This window comes from Eptesicus fuscus, chromosome 14 (genome assembly GCF_027574615.1).
Source record: "Eptesicus fuscus isolate TK198812 chromosome 14, DD_ASM_mEF_20220401, whole genome shotgun sequence".
In the NCBI taxonomy this organism is placed as follows: Eukaryota; Metazoa; Chordata; class Mammalia; order Chiroptera; family Vespertilionidae; genus Eptesicus; species Eptesicus fuscus.
Genome location: NC_072486.1, coordinates 14982705 through 15009862, shown reverse-complemented (window position 1 = coordinate 15009862; position 27158 = coordinate 14982705). Strand labels below are relative to the sequence as shown.

The following is a 27158-nucleotide window of genomic DNA, read 5'->3' as shown; positions in this document are numbered from 1 at the left end:
TTATCTCTGGATATTGCAGGCTTTGCAACTATATTCACCAGTGCTAAATAGAACTTGACCCTGGTGGTTTAGCTATAACTGGAAAAGACAACTTCCACAAAATTTTCTCATAAAGTCTGTTGCCAAGATTATTGAGAACAGCATGTGCTTTTCTAAATTACAGTGATAAGAAGGTCGACCATGCTGAGAGCCACAAGTAAATTCTAAGAAAGCAGCACGTCTCCAAAAGAGGAATATTTCCGCTGGCCTCCACAAAAGCTTGTGCATTGGTTTCTTGGGGAGAAGCTGGCTGAGACTACTGGTAAACCACATGAAAGAGATTGCCCTAAATCTACTAATTGGGCTTGCAGAGGGGTGCTACTGCAATAGTCTAGACATCACCATGCTATCCATTAACTTAAAGCAAAAGACCCCTTGCATTCTAAAGGCAGAGTAATGGAAGGAAAAAAAAAGTCTCTGACTAAATAAGTTATATTCAAATTACTCCCTCACACCTAGGAATTAACATCAACCATATCCACCCCCACCCCCTAAAAAAAAAAAATGTAACTATGACAATATCTGGTGTCTACTGAGCTATAAATCTCTTCAACAGGTGCTTATTGTCATGAGCTGGCAGTTGCTGGTGACAATGGCCTCTGGCAGTCATACACACACACACACACACACACACACACACACGCACACACACACACATGCCTTCCTTTCTTGCCTCAGGTTCCTTCAAGTCCACTGGATCTCTCTCAGTAATTTACATCCCCATTGGATCCTTTCTCTCACCTCTAGGGTACAAGGGACCCGAGCTATTAGCTTAGGCTCTTTACCATGCCATGGCTGGTCTGCTGTTTTGGCCCCATGATAACCATGGGGCTTCTAAAAGGCTTCCAGTCTCCTCCGGCTTATGTACCCTAAGATATCATGTACCAATTCCCTTCTGCTTAGGAGGTGGGAGAGAATTCAGGGCAGGATCTGAGTCTCTCCCATTAATTCTTATATAATCAGACATTCAGATGATTTGGACATAATTTCTCTGCCTTATTACCTTCAGAACTTTGGATTCTGATATCCAAAGCCAAGCTTTTGAACTTTAAAGCACCTATCTGTCTAAAGAACTTGGCTTTTAGGAATTTAAAAATTCTTAAAATTTGCTTCTGCTGTGAGTGTCAAAACCCACTCATCAACTCCCTTTCTAAACTATACCCTCCCTCCCTCTATGGGTAGTGTCTAGAGAAAATTATCTTGTGGGGAAAAAGTAATTGGTTCCAAGTTGCCCAGTGGATGAGAAGGAAAGTGGGGTCAGGATCTCTGTTGGATATGCTTTCTGGAATTCTGGGTGTTTCCACCTATTTTGAGGTTACTCTGATAACTGTGATAGCATTTATGTAGTACTTACTATGTGCCAGAACCTCAGATGACTTTATCTTCTAATCCTCACAAGACACTATGAGTTGGACCTTTTATCTCCCTTCACAGATAAGGAAAGGGAGTCTTGGATACATTTATTAACTTGGCTAAGTCCACACAGGTAGGAAGTAGATGGTGGAGCCAGGCACTATGTTAGTTTCCAAGTGTACAAAGATGAATAACACAAAGATGAATAATATATCAAGATGAATGCACCAACTGGTGTAAACATCATACACTTAAATGGATCCTGAAAGCCCAAGTGACTAGGACTGGTATTAGGATTTAGACAAATAGGAGGGGCATTTGACTAAGGAGTATAAAAGTCTTCCTAAAGAGATTAATACCTGAGTTGATTCAAGAAGAACAAACAGGAGAGTTAGACAAGTAAAAGGAATGGGAGAGGAGAGAAAAGAAAGGATATTTCAGACCCAAGAAATAGAATCAACAAAAGCACAGAGGCAAGCTGAAATAGAATGCTTTGCTTCCTGTTTAGGACTGATTTTCCAATTATTTACTATTGTATAACAAGCCACCCAAAAACTTATATGAGCAATTATTGTGCTTATGAAGCTGCAATTTGGACAGAGCTTTTTGGGGACACCTCATCTCTGCTCTCCCTACCATCATCTGGGAGAGCTCAAAGGCTGAGACTAGAATCAGCCAGAGGCTTACTCATACGTGTATTGATAACTGTAGTAAGCTGAGACCTTAGCTGATTCCATGGGCTTATAAACCTACCCCTAGCCTGTCGCTGTGGGTTGAACTTCCTCACAACATGGTGGCTGGGTTGTGAGGGTGAGCATCCTGAGAAAGAGTAAACTAGGTGAAAGCCATATCACATTTTTTTAACTATCCTTCTAAGTCATTCAGTATCACTTCTATCACATTCTCTTTGCCAAGACAACCACAAAATGCCACCCAACTCCAAAGAGAAGAAAAAAGACCTTAACTCTTGAGGGAGTATGGCAATGTTTTAGAACAGCCTGGGGAATTGGAAATATGGTTGTGATTATTTTTTAAATATACAACCAGACACAATGCTAAACATAAAATATATCTATATATATAAAAGGCTAAGTGTCTGTCCATCCGACCGGTATGTGATGCGCACTGACCACCAGGGGCAGACATCCAACACAGGAGCTGCCATGACACACACTGGCCATCCTATATAATAAAAGTCTAACATGCAAACTGTCCCCTTGACTGGAGTTCAACCATTCGCTATGACATGCGCTGACCACCAGGGGGCGGCGCAGAACATGGCAGGTGTTGGTGATATGGCGCTGGCAGCGGGCGGCAGTGGAGGTGCTGCTGGCCCTGATAAGAACGGGACCATAGCGGGATGGTGGAGCAGATGAGCAGGCGGCACCAGGCCAAGGCACATGCGAGTGAGGCCCAATCGCCCTGCCGATGGTGATCAGTGGCAGCAGTGGGGGCGGGGGGGTGCTGCTGCCCAGCTCCCAGGCACTGAGGGAGCCAGGCAGGGGCTGATGACCCAGGCAGAGGGGGCTGCGCAAGGACCCAGGGGCCCAGGTGCTTCCCAGGGCCCAGAGGTCAGCTGGGACCTGCTCTTCCACACCAGACGCTCGAACTTCAATCGCCAGCCAGGCCTAGGGACTGTACCCATGCATGAATTTCATGCACCAGGCCTCTAGTTTAAAAATAAATGGCACCACAGACCTGGTGCCAACAAACCAACACTCAGCTACCCCCAAGTGGGACACAGGCCCTGCCACCACCCCAGAGCGACACCCCACCAAATCGCAGCCAATGCTGCCAAGACTCCATGGCACAAAATGCGGCCCACAGCCCAGCTCAGCCCACAAACAGTCGCTATGAGCGCCAGGTAATGACATCAGGTAGCAATGCCCAGCTTCCTCTCCCTAGCAACTAGCCTCCTTGCAGTTTCTTCAGCCCAGGAACATGACTTGCTTTATACCCAGATGCAAACATTTTACAGTTTAACCAAATGTTTATGAAGCGTTTCCCATGCCTCATCTCATTTGATCCTCACAGAAATCCTGGAGTAGGTAGATAGCAGACTTGGTAAAATCCTATTTTCTTTACTTTAGCCTAAAAACAGAGATTTAGAAAGTTTAGAAACTTGACCCAACTGAAAAGAAGTAAGACATGGTGGAACTTGAAAATGACTTCAGATTTTCTCACTGTGCAGAATATAGTCAAACACTGCTACAGTTAAATATTTTATCCTTTGTTTTCCCCGAGTGATCTACAATAATGATCTGCTTTTGTATTGATATTTACTGCTGTGTTGCTGACAATTACCTGAAAGAGAAGTTGGGGTGCTTCACTGGGCTGGAAAAAGTTTAGCTAAATCAGAAAGCAGGTCTAATTAAGCAAGTTTATCTATATACATAAAAGGCTAAGTTGACTCGCGCATGCACGATACATATAAAGCTCTTGCTGGGGCCAATCGCACACGTGTGTTTTGATCTGTCATTGTCGATTGTGAATTTGGTTGACACTTCTATTATAGAGAAAGGGCGAATAGCGATATTAAAATATTTCTTCTAATTAATTTCCTTCCAAGGTGCATGAATCCATGCACCGGGACACTAGTAACAATATAAAATGCTTTTAATCATCTTCCATAACAATGCTCTTTCCTGATATAATCACATTATTAGTTGCATGAGATCATTTGATTGACTCATTGTCTACTAGGAGGGGGTTACCAGAATAAAGCCAAAAAAAAGAATGTGTCATTCACAAGCCATCAACATGACTTACCCACACAGTAAGCTGGGCATAGGAAAATTCTGTCACTGCACAAAATACTTGCTATCTTGACCACACTCATAAACTGTAAGACCACTACAAGCTATGTGTCCCAGACTGCCATAGATGCCTCTATTTTTCTAGGCAGTAATCTATAAGTCTTGACCAAGAATCTCTAATGAATTTAGTCATTTCAGGAAAGGTCTTATTGTTTGTGGAAATATCCTCAGAATGGCTTGGCCACTTTTAGCTTTATCTCACTTACTGGGTACAACAATCATAGCCCCGTGCCATTTAATGGCAACAGTCAGATTGTAAGATGTTAATGTCTCTCTGTCCTACAGAGCCCAGACGGCAGTGGCTCAGTATTGCATGACATGTTACTGAAATGTAAAGTTGTTTTTCTCAGGCAACGCAGAATGACGCTAAAAGGATTGGAATCCTCTTATCTAGAGGAATTTAACCCTGAACTTCCAGCTTCTTCACCACCTCACCACCACTCCCTGTGGGATCAACAGAAACAGAGTAGAGAAGCATGGTTTTTACTGTCCCTCAAATGCAGACAGAGACCCTGTTACCAAGTAATTTACATTGCAGTAAGAGAGAAAGAGTTTAATCAAACAGTTGCACAAATATGAGATGTAAGTAAGAAGGGATAAATGCTATGACAAGAAATCACCTGATTCTATGAAAGCATATCATAAAGAAGCCGACATAACTGGGGAAGCCTTCCCCGAGGAAGTTAGAGTTGAACTGAAGCTGAAGAATGAGTATGAGTTCACCTGGAGTCAGGGTTGAGAGGGGGAAAGGGGTGGAGAGGAGTTCCAGGCAGAATAAAATGAACAGGGCACCTGAAGGACAGAGCATGGTGAACTCAAGGAAGTAAAAGAAGGGCAGATGGCACAGCACAAAGGCATCCCAGGAAGTGTGAGACTAGGTGAGGATGCAGGGCCCCTGTCCTGAGAACAATGAGAAGCCATTCACAAGTGTGTTTGTTTGCTTTTAAATATATTTTTATTGATTTCAGAAGGGAGAGGGAGAGAGATAGAAACATCAATGAGGAGAATCATTAATTGGCTGCCTCCTGCACGCCCCAGGCCAGCCCGCAAACCACGCATGTGCCCTGACTGGACTCCAACCGAACCTCGACCTCCTGGTTCACAGGTCAAGGCTCAATCACTGATCCACTCCAGCGGGACCCATTCACAAGTCTTAAGCCTCTAGGTTTTTAAGTTCATTCCATTCAGAACCACGTAATATACAACTAGAGACAACCAAGTGAGAGAACTGGGCCTGGGGCCCTACGGCTCTCGTCCACTTTAACAACAGGTTGACCTAGGTAGTGGACGCGGGGGAGGGGGGAGAGGGGGAGGGAGAGGGCCGCCCACTGCCCACCCACGCAGTGAGAAACCCGCATAGTTTCTATCCGCCTCCACCGACTGCCAATCATGGGTGGAAAACACTTGCGCACGGTCTCCTTACCGTGAACCGCTCTCCAGGGTGTTTCCATCCTCCACTTAGCTGTGTAGGAATCCAGGCCTTCCAGCATGGAGGGAAAGCGGAGCCGCCTGAAACACCCATGCCGCCGCCGGAAGCGGAAGTGCCTGGAGGCCTCAGGAGGACCCGGATCTGGAGGCCTGAAGCCACTGTGTCAGGCGTCCTCAAACTACGGCCCGCGGGCCACATACGGGTGTTTTTGCCGTTTTGTTTTTTTACTTCAAAATAAGATATGTGCAGTGTGCATAGGAATTTGCTCATAGTTTTTTTTTAAACTATAGTCCGGCCCTCCAACCGTCTGAGGGACAGTGAACTGGCCCCCTGTTTAAAAAGTTTGAGGACCGCTGCTCTGTGTGAAGAAGGCTTCCCGCGTTGCCACAAGGACCCCACGTGGCCCTCCGGCACATCCAAGTCGTCGCCTTGTTGGTTTCTCCATGCTCTTGGTCCTTGGCAGCACCTTCGTGCCCTGTCCGGCTGCCTGATGCGGGAGTGGGCCCGCCCGGAAGCTGAGCGGCTGGGCAAACACCAAGCGGCCATGAAGTCCAACAGCTTCGACTCCAGCAACATCCAGCCGCCAGACAAGGACAGGCTCTGAATGCGGCCCAAGAAGTGCCACCTTCTCCACCCCGTCAGCCGACCTGCCCTCACCTCAGAGCACCTAAAAGGGTCCTAAGAGTCTGAAAGGTTTGGGTGGTGGTGGGTTTTTTTTTTTTTATTCTGTCAGAATTTGATGAGGTGGAGTTTGGGCAAAGCGGAAAACCCCTGAAACAGTCGTCCACCTGGATCACCACAACTGGAATAGAGGAGCCGTCGCCTGGAGATGTGCCCTCACTGGGGTGAAAGCATTTTTTTTTTTAAGGGGAGCTGACTGGCTGAACCACTGAGAGGGCAAATTCAGATTATTTTACTAGTAAAATGGGTCAGCCAGAGGAAGGTGAGTCCCTGGGGACAAGACCAGAGCAGAAGCCCATGTCCCTGCTCTACGTGAAGACAAGCAGGTGCCAGTTTTATGTTGGAGAAGAGGTGGGTATCGCTGCTATTTCCAGAACAAGATTTGGCGGGAGAGGAACATGGCAGATGACAAATAGACCAGTTTCTCAAAAACAGAAGGAAACACCATTTACATAGGGAAGAAAACGCAAATAATGTTTACAAGGGAGCAATGTAAGTCGTGATTCATCATTGGTGCCTGACCCCAATGCCCAGTTCATCTTCCTACAATGAAATGTTTGTCACATTACAATCCTGTTCAAAATTTTAGAGGCAAATTCAGGAGGGAGGGTAAGTTCCAGCGCTCCTCTGTGTTATTTCTGATCCAGTAAAATCTCGTCTCCTCCACAGCCGACCTCCACTCTTCGCTAAAGGCATCTTCCATCTCATCTGGACTCTGTGTGTATGTCCATGTCCATGCTTGTGCTCATGTCATTCCTCCGCGGGATGACATGGCTCTCTTCCTACCTTAGCCATTTCTTATTCATCCATTAGAACATCACTCAATTCCCACATCAGGGGAACCTTCCACAGCCACTCCAGTTTACAATTATTTCTCTCTCTCAGATTTTATAGCTCCTGTTACCTCTACCCTTCATATTTGCAACTAATCACAAATGAATGCACACTCTGCAATATTCTGTAACTATTTCTATAGGTTTGTCTTGTCTCTTGACAGAAAAATACAGGTTCCTTGTTAGGACCCATGTGTTTGGTCTCTTGTACATCTCTCATGGCTCCTGGTTGAAAGGTAAACTTCAGGCAGGAGGACAGGAAGCAACAGACTACACTTAAAAGCGAGTTCCCCTGAGCCTGGGCAATTCTATTTCATGAGCAGCAGTGACATCTAGTGGTTGGAAAGTTGTATGCCTTCTGACTTTTTAATACTTGGAAAAAGGCATTCCCAAAGAGAATGTTGTAGAATATTCAATGAATCCAAATTATTCCCATCGATTATGCTTGCTTTTGAAGGGATTTCAAATTTTAATTTATGTGCTCTGCCTTCCTCCCAATGCCTCCCCACCCCCTCCTGTGGTCCAACGGCCCACAAACTGCTTATTAGGGGTCCCCACATGTGCTCCTTATAAACCACAACTTCCCTTTCCCGTAGGAAGATCACCAGAAGCTTTCATGGCAACTATGCTCCGCTTCCTGTTAAAATGAAGTTTACATGCATAAATATTTATTTTGGAAATAAAATATGTAATTTAGAAAGAAACTTGAGATGATAAATTTGATAGCCAGAGTAGAAACTCATTTCAGAGCCAAATGGGAGAAAGGCAGTGTGGTATAGAGGAAAGCTGTGGACTTCAGCTTCCAAGGAACTTGGGATCAGAAGCCAGTTCTTCCCATTAAAGTCACATGGTAGTTATGACAGTAATGTCTCTGGAACTCAATTTCCTTATCTCAAACAATTAGGATGGCATATAACTTGTCAGGATGTTTTCAGGATTGAATAGAATCATGTACAATAAAATTCGGGCCCAGAGTAGGTAGTATCATTATTATTATTATTATTATTATTATTATTTACATTTTACTAAGAATAACTATCCTCATGTTTACAGTTTGATACTGTAAAAAACCAAAATGCTGGTTTTTAAATTTTCAGCTATCTGTGATCCTGATTAAAATGACCTCGTCTCTCTTTGTTTCAGGTGCTTAAACTACAAAATAATGACTTTGGGAAAACTGCTTTAAATCTCTGAAAATGAGATAGGAATTCTAATCTACTGTAGATGTTGAAATTTGAATAGTAATCAAGGGTTTAGAAGAATTGGAACAGACTGATAGTATCTTTACATAGAGAACTTGAAAAATGATTTCTAACTCTATAAATTGTGAAGATAATCTGGATTTGTGGAGGAAAAAGATCACTCTAGGAATAAATATGTAAACAAATTTATCACAAGAAAATATTGTGAAGTACTGATTTTTGTGGCCCTCTTATGGGCAGAATGTGAATCACAGTATATATATAAATTGTGTTGGAGAGTATCATCTGAGTAGTCTAAGTTTTACCTTATCTGCACCCTTGTTTTAAAAGTTGACCTTTTTTGCCTATAACCTGGAACTTAACAAATTTTTTCCATATAAGGAATGCTATATACCTATACTGTGGTCTATTTCCCAGTCAGTTCCACAGATTAATACCACAGTTAGACCTCAAATATATAACCCCACAAATAGGACTAGCTCAGTTAGCATCAATTGACAGTGATTACTTTAGAAATATAAAAAAAACAATAGAATTTTGTGATTGGAAGAAATTTGAGATCTCTATTCTAAATTCCAGTGAGGTATACCAAAAACACACCTTGCCCCAGTTTTGACCATAGCAATAGGAGCCAATAATCCCCTTCCCACCTAAGACAGATGTAGCTGTCTTCTCCAATCAGTATTATAGAAATAGCAAGGCATGGGCTGACCTGGGTTCTAATTTTCACTCTTCAATCTGTTGTAGAAGAGGGAATGGAGGCTGGGGCATAGTCTCCCCAAAATCAAAGAGGGTTAAACAAAGGTCTGTTTTGTGCTCACATTAATGACCTTTGCAGGTTGGCTGTAGCTCTGTTCCAAATCTTCATCTGCAGTCCAGGCTGCAGTAGCAGCCACTAACAGGGACATGCTCTGAGCAGAGGGGAAAAAATTTAATTGACAAGTTAGATTACTCAAAGTCTAAACTCAAGGTTACAATAAAGATCAAGTAAGACTAAGTTATATTATGTTAAATTATAACATATCATATCATATTTAAATTCTATTAATGCTATGATATCTTTTACCAGAGATTCTGTCCAGTAGGTCTGTATTTTTTTTATTTTTTTTTTTAATGCTCCAGGATTGAGAGACACTTGGGAGGGATAATTCTAGTCCTCGAGTCTGGCTGTGCCTGAAGCTAGCAAAGCCCCTAGACTTTTGTTTTTCATTTAGCTATTTGCCATTGGGTTCCTGTCACTTGTAACCTAAAGAGTTCTAATTAATAATACACTCCCCTCAGGCATAGTCAGTTTTGTTGTTGTTGTTTAATACATAAAATTTGAAGAAGAACCAGGTAGTTAACCTTGTTCAAAGTACTAGTACTAAAACAATTCATGCCATTACCCTGCAGCCCTTCATATTGAGGCCTTACAGTTTTTGTGGTACAGACTTCTAAGAAACATAAAATCTCTCATAGATGTTCCAGGAAGATAAAAGGAAAACTTCCTCCTATCCCTTTTGTCTATATTCTAATCACTTACTAATATACCCCATAGCTGGGCCCTTTATCTAGCTTCACTTTTCTCATAGGTTCTTTAGACAGCATTAGCTCTATATGGGGAAATATGCCTTTCATTAAAAAAAATTAAAAACAAAAATGAAATCTTAGCTAACCTCTGCTTCCATGCCTATTCTGGCAACTGTTGAAATGTAGCAGTTCACATTTACAAGTTTTCTCAGTTGTCCTCCATCTCTAACTCCTGATAAGTGTTAGGTCTTCCAAGGAAGCAAACCAATTACTACTTCTCTTTGGCCACACACAGAATTTCAGAACAGATGGACCTGGAGGCCAAATGTTGCTGTAGAGTTTAATATATTTTTTCTTGCTCTAAATTTAAAAATGTCATTATAATATTTAGTTTACTTAGAATTTAAAGCTATTGTTTTTTAAAAATACATTTTCACTTTTTCAGGATAGAACATTAACACATGATCTCAAAATAGAATTAGTTGTAAGAACTCACTCACATATGCTACAAGTATATCTAGTATATGAATTCAGTAATTTGTCCTGTTTTATAGTAACAGCACAAGGACTTCCCCTGTATTGATCATGGATTTTTATTTTCTGTATGTTTATGATGCTTTAACATCTTGGGGCCTTGCTGATTATAGAGAGAAAAAATTTAATTGACAAGTTAGATTACTCAAAGTCTAAACTCAAGGTTACAATAAAGATCAAGTAAAACTAAGTTATATTATGTTAAATTATAACACATCATATCATATTTAAATTCTATTAATGCTATGATATCTTTTACCAGAGATAAAAATTAGCTTGCCCTTCTCAGGGTTAGCTAATTCTTAGAGACAGCAAACAATTCATCCTGGAGTGCTTTTCAAAACCAACAATCCAGAGCCTATAGCTTCCTCCATCTCCTTTAATGGACTGCCACATGCTGAGCAAGCCATTATCCCCTGCCCAAATCAGTCCAAGATCAGGTGCCAGACAACTAGAGACATCCCCTACACCCAAGTTCACTGAAATTATTCAAACTAGCTAATTCTAAGCCTGCTTATGCTGTGTTGCTATGCCTTTCCTCTGGAAACCACAGTGAAGGCTCTTCCTTCCTGGCCAACCCTGGTGTGGCCCTGTGTAGAGTACCTTATTTCATGTTCTAGGGATCTGAGAGTATAAACATCTTCCTTCATGACAGTCATTTCTGTATCTATATGTCTTACCATACCTGATTAAAACAAGTCCTGAGTACAATTTAAAACCTTGGCAATTTTATTAACTATTCATCAAAATAGCTTCTATTAGTAAATATATTATTAATCTAATATTTTATTAACTACTAAGGTCCCTCTGCGTGGCCTGTGGGGATCAGGCCGAAACTGGCAGTCCAACATCCCGCAAGGGAGGTAGAAGTGGGTGAAGCGGCAGGCAGCCCGGGAGGAGCCCAGGCCGGGCACCACTCCACTCCCGCTCATGCCAGCCCCGCTGCGCCTGCCACTCAGTAGGCTTGCTGCAGCTCTGCTGCAGTCTCCGCACCCATCCTAGGGTGATACCAGTGTGCCCATGACCAAGAAGCGGCTGTGGGCTTGCACCCAGTCAGTCCTGATTCTGGTCCTGGTCTGGATGGGGGAGGGGCACACAGGGGGGGTGTCCAAAGGAGAGGTTCGCACCACAGCTGCACTTGCCAGGCGTCTGGTGCCCATCAATCAGCTGAGCAGCACTCCAGCTGTGGGAGCTCACTGACCACCAGGGGACAGCTCCTGCATTGAGCATCTGCCCCCTGGTGGTCAGTATGCATCATAGTGACCAGTCCAACCGTCAATGGTCCAACGGTCACTTAGGCTTATATATATATATAGATTTGGCAAAATAGCTTTTTTTAGTAAATGTATTATTAATCTAATGTTTGTTTTTATAATATTCAGAGGTTTCCTTGAGATACTTTTTTTTAAAGCAAGACTTCAGGAAAGAGGAAAATTCAATTCCATAGAGACTGTTTAGGAATAAATCACTTCCATATTTTTTTAGAAAAACTTCAGTAATAAAGTCTTTAAAGTTGGACTTGTGGTTTACAGAAGTCTCTATAATCTGTTTTTGATATGGGTATAATACTGTGAGTCATCAAAGGAAAAGTAATTTTCCCTCTGTGGATTAGAAATGATTTCAGAAATCTTTATAAAACTCAAAGGAGAAAGGCATTGATTGCTTTGAACAACTTGCCTAATTCATTTAGATCTGGTGATTTAATCTTGTCATTTATTTACAGAAAGAGCTATGAACAAGCAAATAGCCCCCACATGTGACTGGCTGATGTTTCCTTGCCTGGAGGAAATTAATCTGGTAACAAGTTATATCTTTTCTTTTCATTGATATTTAAATTAGAATAGAATTGATGGCCTGTTGGTGAACAAAATAGATGATGAATGCTGGCTGTGTGACTGGGAGATTTTACCCATCAGAGCCACAATAATGTAATCTTTAATAATTCATATTATGAAATAAAAACATCATTGTCCCTAAGAAGTTATTTATCCTCCATTTAGAAGAGGAACTTTAAAAATATTCTGTATATAAAAACAACTAGGAATAAAGCCAGTGTCCACTACTTTAAGCAATGACCTCAAATTCTAATTTGAATAAAATCATGTGTAGTACTTGTTAAAAATGCATATTTTGGGGTCCTGTTCTCCAGTGATTCTGACTCAGTAGTCTGAAGAGAGGCTCAAGAATCTGCATTTTTATTAAGCAGTCTGCATCCTGACACAGGTGTTCCAAGAATCACAATTCAATAAACACAGAGAAACCAGCGGCCTACTTTCCCTGCTTCTAAAGACTCATTGTTGAGCCATGTGTGCAATCAGCTGTCAGCTTGGGTCCTAAAGTATATTTTAGTAGCAGCTTCTGTCTAAACATTGAGCTGATAATATTAATTTTACATAAATTATATATGTGTATATCAATATATCTAGATAGACAGATATCTAGAGATAGATATACTTATTTTTTATTATGATTTCACCCTTTTCAGGTCCAGAAATAAATGCGTAAAAATTTCAGGTCAGTCATTAAGTTTAACTTGCCCTATCTTAGCTAGGGCAATTTAAACACTTTGAATCTCAGTTTCTTGATCTTGAAAATGGGATTACAATGCACCTTCACAGAATTATGGTGAGCATTGAAGGGGCAATGGTATATAATGCATTTAGCCCAATACCTAGCAAAGAGTAAGGGTTAAGTAAATAGTAGGTCTTGTTATTAAAAGATAGGGTAGAAGCACTACGACCCATTGATGCCTTACATTTGTAAGGAAATTGCTATATTGTTTCCAGAGCTCTTTCACACACATCATTTCATTATATCCTCACAATGTGCATATGAGATAGCGGGTACAGGATATTGTCCAGTTTATAAATGAGGTTCAACTTTGTCATTCGCTGTGAGCATTGGCTCAGACTATGGAGGAGGTGGGGGGGATGAGCCTCAAAGCAACTGAGAAGGTAGGAGTTTCTTTTACCTTTGAAACCAAGGAATTCGTGTACCCTAGAATGCTCCTGTAAACTTTAGAGCTCACAGTGGGTTTCAAATTTGTAAAATGGCAGAGTAGTACAATGGCTAAAAGCAATAGGTTTTGGAGTAAACAAATCTGGCTTTGCCACTATAATGGTTGTCAACTTGACAACGATTTTTAAGTTTTTTAAGCCTGGATTGCCTCTTTGCATAATAGTAATACCTAATATTTATTGACTCTTCTATATAATATATTTCAGAGTACAGAAGAGTACTGCTCAGAATAGAGGTAATATATAAGAAACCACCCACCTAAACATGCTACAATTACTACTAATGTATAGAAGCTGTTATTACGATGGTTAGCTTAAAGAGTAAAGTAATTTTTCCTAATGTGAAGAGATAGCTAGTGGACAAATTGTTTGCCATCATTATAATCACTTACATTATTAGGAAACAGAGGAAACATGAACAGTCTGTGTACCTAGGCCCAGATCACAAAATGACTCCATGGCAGGGTCAAAGTTCTGCTCTGTCCAAGACCTTGTCTTGTCTCCAGAGATCACTGTGATCCTCTCACGGCATTCAAAAGGACTTCCACTTGGGGAATTTCCTTGTAGAGTTCCAAATGCTCTTTGGTCTGGAAAATTACTTTGTATTCTTATGTTTAATATTCTGAGTTTTGTTAAAGATGGAATTTTTGCTGAGTTGAAGGCCCACACAGTTCTTACAGGTTCCAACTTGGAACCAATCGGAAATCTTTTGTGGCTTTGAGTTAGTCTTGGCAGAACACTTTCAGAGTGGGAGGATTTAATGGGTTTCTTTAAAGAGTCACTTTAAAGCATTCATTTAGGCTCAAACCAAAGTAAACTGACCACTCTATTCCCATGGATGTCAGATGAACAAGGGTTAGAATTCAGGGGAAATGTGGTAACCAAGCCTATTGAGAATTTGGTTGATACTTTGGGCCATAAAACAGAAGCAAGTCCATGGTGTCACTAAAAGAAACTTTCTCACAAAAACTTTTTTTAAAACTTTGTCCATTGACCAGTTGGGGGAGTTCTTCAGGCAAGGCATCCCCAGCAGCTCATGAGTAGGCTTTCTGATGGAGTCCACCCCATAGGGTTAATAGGATCTACATTCCTTTCATATGTTCCATTCTGAGCCCCCGCTGGTCTTCTCCCAGTTGCTCCCTACCCCCAGTCACAGCACACCTCATTGTTATGGGTAGGTTGTGAAAGAAATAGGTATTTTTAGTGGCTTCCCACCCAGTTTACCCTTTTCAATCCATTCAAATTGGAATTTTTGCTTCAACAGTGTCCTTGAACTTCTTTGCTGAACTCCTAGACTTCCACAAAGGCTGTGAGTGACTGTATAAATCAGTGTTCTTTGTGGGAGAAATGGTAGAAAGCTACTATTTCACCATTATGACCCCTGTCTAACTCTGACTTTGCTTCTTTTTTTAAAATAGTGATGTTTTACTCACATCTGGTATTACTTGATATGGCTCATTTGACCAAAAATGAAGCAAGTAGTTACATTATTCAAAAGAGGAAAATAGGCCTTAATTGAGTTGTAGTCGCTGTGCTTAGTATTATACAGTGAGGATTAAATGGCTTGCCCAAAATGATACGTATAATAAGTGGGGAATTCAGAATTTGAGTTTAAACAAGTTGACGCCAAGAACTGTGCTTTCCAATAAGATAGCCATTAGCCACATGTGGCTTTCTAGATTTAAATAAAATAAATTCTATAAAACTAGAAATTTAGTTTCCTTAATAGCCACATTGCACATATTCAACAGATACACATGCCTAATGGCTACCATTATCAGACAGTACAGAAATATCTGCATTTTTGCAGAAAGTTCTATAGAAGCAAAACTCTTAGCCTCTATACTACATCACTTCCCCTATACTTTTATATAACATTATAGGTTAGTAAAGCAAGTTTATTCTCAAAGTTTTAATTATTCCTTTTGTGCAGGTGACCATAGCAAGCAATTTTCTTAATTATCAGTGCCACATTTTCATCTGTATGCCAGATACATTCTAATAGCAATGCAAACATATATTTGTAAACTGAATTTCACCTTATCCTCAAAACCAACTTTCTCTCTTAACTTCTCCGTTTTCATCTTTGCTATTCTTTTATTTCCAGTTTCTGAAGGTTAGTCATTGAACTTTTTACTTTTTATTTCCTCTTTTTGTCCCCTGAATCTATATCCTGTCAACCTTCCTTTAGAAATATCTCTGAAATATGACTTTCTTACTGCTATCAAACTAGACCATGATAGTCTACCTGAATCTTATCTTTCCCAAATCCTTCCAGTCGATCCATGACATCAGGTTAATTGTATCAAATACCAATGGCCCTGTCCCTCATTCTCAGAAAATTACAGTAGTTTAAAAAAAAAAAAAGTTAATGCCTTCTACAACCTTATCTACCTTATCTCTTTCTCCATTTCTGCATGAACTGTTTGTTCTAACCAGACTGGTCTTTTTCCTCTATTGTGAGATACTTTACCTTTGCATTCCTGAGATTATGTTCTCATTCTTCTTCCACTCATCTCCACTTACTGAAATATTAACTATCCTCCAAGGACTAACCTCAGGGCCCTCCTTATCTGTAGGGTGAAACCATTTTGGGTCATAATGTTCTTTTCAGATGCTAGACTAGTCAGTCACTCTATGTGCTATTCATCACATAACTTCTTGTCTTGCTAGGTATATTGGACAAGGTTCTCCAGAGAAAGGGGAACAATATATTTATATATCCATATATCCTATTGTGTTTATTTACATCTTTATCTATATATACTTATATAGATATGAGAGAATGGGTAGATAGATAAATTTTGATTGATTGATTGATTGATCTTAAAGAATTTGCTCCCATGAGTGTGATGGCTGGCAAGACCAAAATCCTCAGGGCAGGCTAGAAGGCTGGAAATTCTGGCAAGAAGTTGACATCTTGAGTCTGGAGACAGAATTTTTCCTCATCATAGGACCTCAGTCTTTTCTCTTAAGGCTTTAACTAATTGGATGAGGCCTACCCACATTATGAAGGATAATCTGCCTTACTCAAAATCTACTGATTTAAATATTAATCACATCTAAAAAATACCTTTACAACAATATGTAGACTGGTGTTTAATCAAACATTTGGGTGTCATTACCTATCCAAATGGATGCATAAAATCCACCATTACATTGGGTATATATATTTTTAGAGCATATATGTGTGGGTGTGGGTGTGTGTGTGTGTGTGTGTGTGTGTGCGCTCTGCAATCGAATAGCTTTATGGAGAAGACAGAAATAAAAATTGTTTATGAAATTTGTCTGTACTCAGCAATGATCTTCCTACTATTAGTTTGTTCTCTTTGTAGCTTCTATAAAATTTATATCTTTCTTCATCTAATTAAAAATCCCATGTTTTCTATCCAACCTGTCTATCTTAGCTAGGCATCATCTTATTCTTATTAACCATGTTTCAGAATTAATTGCCATTCAAAAAATTTCTTCCCAATTTCTCATCTGATTTCTTATCTTGGCACACAAACCCAGAACTTTTTTTTAAAGCAAGAGCCCTTGTAAACAAAATATCTCTTTCTAAATTTGTATTTCTTTGTATCCTCTATAATATTTGCTATGATAATCTACATAGTTATCAATCAGTAAGGATTGGCAGAGTGACAGATTATTTAGGCCAACAAAGAGTTCTATTCTCACATTACCCACTAACTGTTAGATATTACTACCTGATTATCTCAACAATATCTCACATTACATGTTTCAAACCAAACTTACTTTTCTTCCAAAACATTGGCTAATCTAGAGGAACAAGAAGTAGCCGTCATTTCCAACCTATATCTTCCTCTGTAATAATGACCTCTTCATTGTCCCATGCTCTTGCATCTTGTGTTCCTTCGTCTCATGCATTTTTATCTCCACCTGCTTGGGATACTCTTCTTGATCTTTATATGTCATTCTCCTTCTTGTAGTTCCACTTTCACCTCAAACACTATCTTCCAGAAGAGGTTTTCCCAGACTGAACAGGAGAAGGAAAGCTATCTTTTTATTTTTATAAACTAATGGCTTACAATATAAGCTCAATACTTTCCTAAAGGAATAGATTAAATAAATATAATACAGTAACTAGGAATCTATAATAATAAAAGCATAATATGCTAATTAGACCAGATGTCCTTCCGGACGACCTTCCAGACAAAGCCGGGGCTGCGAGGGAAGCCCGTGTCCCGGTGCCAGAGGGAAGCTGGTGCCAGCAGCCGGGAGAAGGAAGGCCTACTTTTGCACTAATTTTGTGCATCGGGTCTCTAGTTGTAATATAAGGCAGAATGTATCAATGCACATAATACAGATACGACCAAAGCACAAAAGGAGGTGATTATTTTCAGTGAGTAACAATGAGGTAACTGAATGAATGCCTTGTACTCAATGATTATTTACTATGTCATTTACTATTATTTAAATGATTATTTACTGTGCCACTGACATATGAAAGAGATTTATTTTAGTTATTATAATTACTAATTCAGCTAACTAAAAATATTATGGGACTAAACAATAGAAAACTGGGTATATATAAACACTACAGATTTTTTTTTTAAAAGAGTGTTTGTTTGGCTCAGTGAATTTTCTTTGCTCACCTTGTGTCCCGAGTGCAGTATGACATGAAGAACACAATGTGCTTTAGCTGGAAATTAACCGCTGTAATCAGATGTTACAGCACGACCAGAAAATAAGCTTTTTAAAGCATAGTTATGAAGGTATAGTTAGTTATTTGTTGAGAAGAGAAACCGCACATGACTTTGATGTAAACGAACAGATCATGCATTTAACACGGTGAGCCTCAGTTGTTTTTATTTCTTTTTGTGAATATGAATCTTATTATATAATTGTTAATTTCCATAAAATGAAAATGATTGATAGAGTATGTTTTATTACTTTTCCTACACATATGTCAAAACAATGACGTGGTATAAAGTTAGTGTAGTAGTTATAAAGATTTCCTATTTGGAGTTAGGACAATTGACTTCTGGAAAAGGAAGTGCATGCCTTCTTTCTCAGGCACTAACAACTGACCCATTAGGTCTTATTTCTTCATGGAGAAACTTACTATTTCAAAGTGTTGGGGGTTTTCTCAGATGTTCGGGTAAGATTTAATTAGTACTTCTAGAGTTAAAATTCAGATTCTCCATATTCTGTATAATCATCTCAATACATGAGGTTAACTCAAAACAAATGAGGTTCAGTCAAAACATCTCTATTACATTTGCATTGAAATGATAATTTATGTAAATAATTTCAATCTGAAGACAAACTAAGATTCTGAAGTGTCATCCAAAGGAAGATACATTATGCTTAGTATAATTATAATGATGAGTGGGTTTTCAAACTATTCTACTTTTAATAACTATTAATTTATATATGGCAGAACCTCTAAATTGCTTACATTTGGTGAACTAGAGAGGCCTTCTCCCTCAAACTACTCACAGACACTATTGCATTAATTTTTTTACAGAGAAAACTAAGCATGAGATAGTTTAAAGTTTTCATCAATTACAGTCAAATCAGTGGCAGAATAGAGATAAAATCCAATGTCATGAAAAACTATGCATTGTCATGGAACTTGATATTCCTTCTTTTTTTTTTCCATTTCTATAATTTTCATTAGCTTTACATCTAAGCCCAAATGAGACCAAGAAGTCATAAATTCAATGATAAAATCTAAAGATACATAACCAGAACTCCAGTTGGGGTGGAGGGGTGAAGAGGCAGCATGTTTTTTCAGAAGCTGTTAGGGATATAAAGAACTCTTTTATCAGCTAAGTGATAAAATTTCACATAGTCATGATATATTTGTTGATATTTACTTCAGAATAATTAAGTTATAAAGAAGATGGCAGATTATGAAAAAGCTGAAGAGATGCAAGAAAATTGCCAGAGAAATAGGTAAGTTTTGCCTAAATTCTCCAAAAATGTGTTCTACAACTTCATATATACCTTATCCTTTTCACAGCTGTAGCAAAAAAGGTAATTTTTTTCCAAAACTAGCAATGCTATTTGCATTTTGCTGTACTTCTACATAATCAATGTTACAACTGGTTTAATAGTAATTTTAGGAAATCAATAGCTACAGGATTTATTGAATTAGCACTTCAGATATCACCTCTTCTGAATTTCTTGTAGTTTACCAGATACAGAGAATTCCATTTTAATTATCTATGGATCCTTCATTCCACTTGGTACATTTAATAAAATAAAATGTTAAGTTTTGATTATTTTTTTCACTGAATGGATGTCTGTGTGTAAGTTATAAAATTTTTCTTCACCTATAATCCATTAATTTGGAGATTTAAAGTTGAAATGTTTTAAAATTTTCCATCTTTACCATAATAATTGGGTTAAATTTCAATGTATAAACTGTGAGCCTCAGGTGGACCCCTCTAGATTCTGTGGTTCATTAATGCAGGGCTGTCGTAGCCAGGAAGGAAGCTCCTGCCATACCTGTGCTCTTCTTCACTTTCTTTTTTAAAAATTATTATCATTGTACAATCTTTATTTTTATTGAATTTATTGGGGTGACATTGGTTAATAAAATTATATAGGTGTACAAGTCTATAATATATCGTCTGTATATTGTATTGTGTGTTCACCACCCTAAGTCAAATCTCCTTCTACGACCATTTACCCCTCTATACCCTCTTCTGCCTCCCCACACCTACCTTCCCCTCTGGTAATTACCATACTGCTGTCTGTGTCTATGAGTATTTTGTGTTTGTTTGTTGGTTGGTTTCTTTGTTGTTGTTGTTGTTATTGTTGTTGTTGTTGTTGTTGTTATTTGCTTCATCCCTTCATCTTTTTCACCCAGCCCCACAACAACCCCCAAACCCCTCTGAAAGCTGTCAGTCTATTCTGTATCTCTGAGTCTTCACATTCAACTCTGGTCTTTTAAAAGACTACCCAACCGCTCCTTCCAAGGCTTTCCATGAAAGTCAATAGAGACAGAAATGTTTTCCTGAAACAAAATTTATCAAAAGAGAGCTTACTGGGTCTTAAGTGTTTGGAGTGGGGGAAGGTCTTTTATGATCTTAAAGCACTTTTTTGTCATCTATGACTCATCTCAGAGAAAATTGGCCTTGTACATAAGTAAATTATTAACCTCAGGTGGAATAGAATTAAGTGACTTCTCATTTATTTTATAATAAAAATAAAACAGAAAATAGTAAGTATTGGTGAGTATGTGAAGAAACCTCCTTGTGCATGATTGGTAGGAATGTAAAATGATGCAGCTGCTATGGAAAACAGTATGATGGTTCCTTAAGAAGTTAAAAATAGAATTGAAAGCAGAAATTGAAGATATATTTGTACACCCATATTCCTAGCAGCATTATTCACAGTAGCCAAAAAGTAGAAGTAACCCAAGTGTACATTGATTAAGGAATGAATGAATTAGTTTTAAAAATGTGGTATATACATACAATGGAGTAATATTCAGACTTAAAAAGAAGGAAAATTCCAACATTTGCTACAACTTGAATGAACCCTAATGATATGCAAAGAAATAAGCCTATGAGAAAAGGACAAAATACTGTAGGATTCCACTTATATGAGTCTCCTAGACTAGTCAGATTCAAGAGACAAAAGTAGAATGGGTCCGCTGGTGTGGCTCAGTGTTTGAGCATCGACCTATGCACCAGAAGATCCTCGTTCAATTCCTGGTCAGGGCACATGCCTGGGTTGATCAATGTTAGTGTTTCTCTCTCATGGATGTTTCTGTCTCCCCTCTCCCTTCCTCTCTCTCTCAAATCAATAAAGACTTAAAAAACAAAAAAAGGAGAATGGTGGTGAGTTTCCATTTTTCAAGATTCATGGTATTCTGTGGATGGTTAGTGGTGATGGTAACACAACAATATGAATGTACTTGATACCACTGAAAAGTACACTTAAAAAGAGTTGAGATTGTAAATTAAATGTACTTTACCACAATAAAAAAATTCACTCCAGATGTATATCTTCAGTTGTTACTCTAATGTGAACAGCCAATGACAACTTACTTTTCCAGGGATTATACTTAAAATCTTTGTATTGTCTGTGATTAAATTTGTTTTTAAAATTGCAGTGTTGGTATAATTTGCTACCCTGGGTGAAATTTGACTCTTCAGCACAATAATAACTAGAAAATGTTACAAATTACATTCACATTGTAATGTTACCTTTTAAACATATACTTTCCAGAAAACTGCAAGAACAACTGCCCAAAGTAAGAAACCAAGTTGTTGGACCTTTTGAGATAGTAAGTAACATCTGTTAGAAAGTATGCATATCAAAAAATTTTAGGGAATTGTCAGTAGTGTATAGAATGTTTGTTTGATAGTTTACATCTATTTGGGGGAAATAGGAATTTTTAAAAAATTCTTCAAAGTATTATTTCCAAAAGGAAAAATATATAATCAACCCAACAGGTTCACAATAAGGCATGGAAAAAACCAACACAAGAACTAGACAATGATTCCAATTTTGGGGGGTGGGAGTGTGTGTATGTGTGATCCGTAAATGTTATCAGAGGTTATTTCTGAGTGGTATCCTATATAATAAAGAGATAATATGCTAATTAGGCTGAACAGCAGAACTATCAACGAAGCCGGGGCTGCAAGGGCCAAGCCCCTCGCACAAATTTCGTGCATTGGGCCTCCAGTGGAATTGTAAATGACTTTTACTATTTTTATTTACATTTCAATATTTTCCAGTGATATTGACAAAAGTTGCTTTTATTTTTAAAGTTGTATAAATCCTTCTTAAATAAAAAATAATTATCTAAATATTTTGTAAAAGTTATGTATGCATCAGAGTATGTTTCAGCACAATTCTTTAGCATTATGTTTAAGGAAAATTTTCAAAAATGCGTTCTCAAAACAGCTCCTCTACTTAATCTAATCTCTAAATCAACCTATCAAATCAATATCACTAAAAATACACTTGAAAGTACGTATTTTTTCAGAAGTCCATTTTTTAAGAAATCTGGGAAGTAGCAGAACATGAGAAACTTTATCAAGGAGATAACACACTACTCTGGGGATGGTGGAGGAGCAGATACCCTCTTATCATCTGTAGTAATGAGTACAATGGTATGGCAGTTAATTCATAAATATTTATTAGCTAGTGCATGAATGAAGGGAAAACATTAAGTTTTTTCAGTTTCCACTTATAAAATATGTACTAAGTTCCTGTTATTCAAATCTAATTTCATTTCAGTAACATTATACATTTTATCTTGACCTCTCCCAGTAAAATAAATAATCCACATTTTCAAGTTCATGTTTTGGCTTTGGAATAGTGTTATGGGGACTTGCTATAGAATAGAATGTGAAGCAATCAATATTTGACTTTGTTATTTCTTTCTTCTAAACAGCTTTGCGAATTATTGTAGACCTTAATTTACAGAATACATGTTGTCCTAAGTAGAAATAAATATGAGGAATTTAAAATAAGAATGAAAAATATAATTTATTACATTTGGTGAACTGATTTTTACTAGGTTCATTGTACTTAGTTTTCATTGCTATGATGTTGATAAGCCTAGGGAATTGAAGATCATTGTCCATCAATCAAGATATTGTCATTGCAGTCTTTTGAAATATCTTAATTTATTCCAGAATTAACCAAATGAAGGAAGTTTCTGATTCATATCCACATCTGACCTGACTTGTGTCACAGGTCTACAATTTTTACTGATTTTGCTACTTTATATTTTTCAATATACATTGTAATTCCTTAAAATTGGTGACTATTTTTTTTACTTTATAAATACTTTTCCATTGTTTTATTCATTTATTTAGTCAATTAATTTATAAAATGACATTTACTTGATGGCAAAAACTGTAGGTTGGTTTTGGGTTTTAATTTTTTACAGCAAAATGCTACCGTTTTGTTTATTTTCCTCAGTTTCGCTTTGCTGATGCGCTGGACATCACACTCATGATCCTGGGATTACTGGCATCAATGATAAATGGAGCATGTCTTCCTGTAATGTCACTGATTTTAGGAGAAATGAGTGATAACCTTCTTAGTGGATGTTTACTCAAAAGCAACACAAGTGAGTACAATATTTACTTTTCTATATTGCTGGAGACTCAGAGGTGTTAAAACAGTGAGCTCATAATACAGATTATTGTATTTCCATACAATATCTACATGTTATGTATTAAAGTCATTTATTTTTCTATATTGCCAGGGACTAAAGAACCAAGATCTGTATTCATCAATATTTTTCAAAGAAACAGAACCAATAGGATGAGTGTGTGTTTGAATACATACATACACACATTATATGTGTGTGTGTATAGAGACAGAGACACACATATGCACACACATACACACAGGATGTCCCCAAAAAATATATACACACTTTGAATGATTATAAAATTAGTATTTATTAGCATACAGTTCATTTTCAAAATTTAAAAGAATCTATAGAAATGAGTAATTTTTCTGTCAATGCCTGTTTTCAAATTGATGACCATTCTGGTCCAGGCACTGCTGATAACATGAAGCAATGGAATCATTTTATTTAGTATCTGTGCACCCTCAATTCATCAATTGTTGCTTGTTTTGTGCTATAAACTTTATCTTTTATGTATCCCCATTTAAAAAAGTGGCACTTTAGGATAAATTTTCTTTGTTCAAAGCCTAGTCTAGCTTCACCATTATTTCAAATCAGTTGAACCTGAAAAGGAGTGAAAATTAAGTGAGTTATCAACTGCTAAAGTGTGCATACATTTTGGGGGACACCATATATATGAGAGAGAGAGAGAGAGAGAGAGAGAGAGAGAGAGAGAGAGAGAGAGAGAGAGAGAGAGAGAGAGATGAGAGATGAGATTTCAAGGAATTGGTTCACTCAATAATGGAAGCTGGCAGGTCCAAAATCTTCAGGATGGGCCTGCAGGCTGGAGACTCATGAGAGAACCAGTGTTGCAGTTCAAGTCCAATGGCCATCTATCTGCTCATGGTATATAAAAATAATCTGAGATTCGTATAGCTCAGCTGTCTATCTAGAATTTCAAATAATTTTCTATTTAAAGTATGGCATAGGGAATATAGTCAATCATACTGCAATAACTATGTATAGTGTCAGATGGGTACTACATTTATCAAGGTGATCATTTAAGAAGTTATGTAACGTCCAATCACTGGGTTATACACCCGAAACAAGTATAATATTGTATGTCAACTATAATAGAAAAATAAAAAATTATTTAAAAGGGAAAAAACAGTGATGATTACATCAAGATTTAATCAAAGGCTTGGGCCATTCCAGGCTATTTATCTGTAATTCAAACTTTAAGAAGAAAAAAAATCAAGAATGGCTAAATCTTTCAGAGATCTATTTAGAGTTTCATTAATAATATATAGACATACATGGCATTATAGAACATACTATGGCAAAGAAGCCAAAAAGAACATGCAGAAAAATTATAGTACTAGAAACAAAAAGCCTGAATAAAGATAGGAGGGGAATCTTAGCAATCAGGTGTGGAAAAAGTGTTTTTGTGCTTCCAAATTATAAATATCCTTCATGTATTGTTACCTTTGTAGCATCCTATTTTAGGGTCGTGTCCTTCAAGGTGACATTCTTCAGATATAATTTCCATCAATTCTCCTATGCACCAATATAGTGAATATCCATTTTTTTTAATCTGGTGGATATTATAAATATTAATAATTCCCTGATATGTTTTCCCCAAATTATACAGTAGGTAGTATCCTAATATCTATCTATATACATAAAGAGGTAATATGCAAATTAGCCAGACGCCTTAAGGCATCACGACTGGCTCAGGAGGAGGCTGCATCACGACTGACTCAGGAGGAGCTGTGCACGCAGATGGGCGGGAGGGGACTGCGTGCTGCCCCCAGCTCCAGCGGACACACACCAGGAGTGCGTGGCGGTGGCGGTCAGAGCGAAGCAGCCCGGATCCTGGGTGCTGGAGGGAAGCCGGTGCTGGCAGCCAGGGCAAGGAAGGCCTATTCTTGCATGAATCTTCATGCATCAGGCCTCTAGTTTATTATAACTAGGATAAATGTCTCATTAAAATCTGACTGTCTTTTAGACATAAGCCTAGTTTTATACAGTGTGCTTCCCTCTGTGCCCTATTTGACTTTAAATACTAATTTATAGCCTCTTGTTTTCCACCCGAAGGCTAATCTTTCTAATGTCCCAATCTTGTTTGAATGGAGTAAAGCCATTGATTCTACCTCTGTCTTTGCATGTGATGATCTCCTGTCTACAGAGTTAATAATTTTTTGAAAAAAAAAATTTTTATTGCTCTGATTTGAGCATGTGTTTCTTTTTTTTAAATCTTTATTGTTCAGATTATTACAATTGTTCCTCTTTTTTCCCCCCATAGTTCCCCTCCACCTGGTTCCCACCCCCCCCCATGCCCTTACCTCCCGCCATTGTCCTCATCCATAGGTGTATGATTTTTGTCCAGTCTCTTCCCACACCCCCCACACCCCTTTCCTCCTGAGAATTGTCAGTCCACTCCCTTTCTATGCCCCTGATTCTATTATATTCACCATATTATATTCCGTTCAGATTTTTTATTCACTTGATTTTTAGATTCACTTGTTGATAGATATGTATTTGTTGTTCATAATTTTTATCTTTACCTTTTTCTTCTTCTTCCTCTTCTTAAAGAATACCTTACAGCATTTCTTATAATACTGGTTTGGTGGTGATGAACTCCTTTAGCTTTTTCTTATCTGTGAAGCTCTTTATCTGACCTTCAATTCTGAATGATAGCTTTGCTGGGAAGAGTAATCTTGGTTGTAGGTTCTTGCTATTCATCACTTTGAATATTTCTTGCCACTCCCATCTGGCCTGCATAGTTTCTGTTGAGAAATCAGCTAACAATCATATGGGTGCTCCCTTGTAGGTAACTAACTGTTTTTAATATTCTCTCTTTGTCTTTTGCTCTTGGCATTTTAATTATGATGTGTCTTGGTGTGGTCCTCTTTAGATTCCTTTTGTTTGGGGTTCTCTGCACTTCCTGGACTTGTAAGTCTATTGCTTTCACCAGGTGGGGGAAGTTTTCTGTCATTATTTCTTCAAATAGGTTTTCAGTATCTTGCTCTCTCTCTTCTTCTGGCACCCCCATAATTCTGATGTTGGTACGCTTGAAGTTGTCCCAGAGGCTCCTTACTCTATCTTCATATTTTTGGATTATTTTTTCTTTTTGCTTTTCTGGTTGGGTGTTTTTTGCTTCTTTGTATTTCAAACCTTTGACTTGATTCTTGCAATCCTCTAGTCTGCTGTTGGATCTCTGTATATTATTTTTTATTTCAGTCAGTGTATGCTTAATTTCTAGTTGGTCCTTTTTCATATCCTTGAGGGTTTCACTAAATTTATCGGCCTTTTCTAGAAAATTCTTGAAAAACCTTATAACCATGGTTTTGAACTCTATATCCAGTCGTTTGCTTTCCTCCATTTCTTTCATTTGTGATCTGTTTCTTTGTCTCCACATTTTGGCTGCTTCCCTGAGTTGATAGAGTGGCTTTGTGTGCAAGGTGTCCTATAGGGCCCAGTGGCTCAGCCTCCCCAGTTACCTGAGGTGGACACTCTTGGTGCACCCCTTTGTGGGCTGTTGTAGTTAAATCTTGATAGTTGTTGGTATCACTGGGAGGAATTGACCTCCAGGCCAACTGGTTGTGAGGATCAGCTGTGTCTACAATGGGAGAACTTCTGTGCTGGAGACACCCTTATGAGGCAAAACTTG

The 27158-nt window shown here is 38.3% G+C and overlaps 1 protein-coding gene across 1 annotated transcript in view; it reads left to right on the top strand.

The window, feature by feature from the left end:
- The first annotated feature begins 19282 nt into the window (after window positions 1–19282).
- ABCB5 (ATP binding cassette subfamily B member 5) overlaps window positions 19283–27158 on the top strand; it is an 83976-nt gene continuing 76100 nt past the window's right edge. The window contains exons 1-3 of the mRNA XM_008148273.3: window positions 19283–19335; window positions 21622–21679; window positions 23329–23479. Of these exons, the coding sequence (XP_008146495.2) occupies window positions 19283–19335; window positions 21622–21679; window positions 23329–23479 (262 nt within the window). The remainder of the gene's footprint in view (window positions 19336–21621; window positions 21680–23328; window positions 23480–27158) is intronic.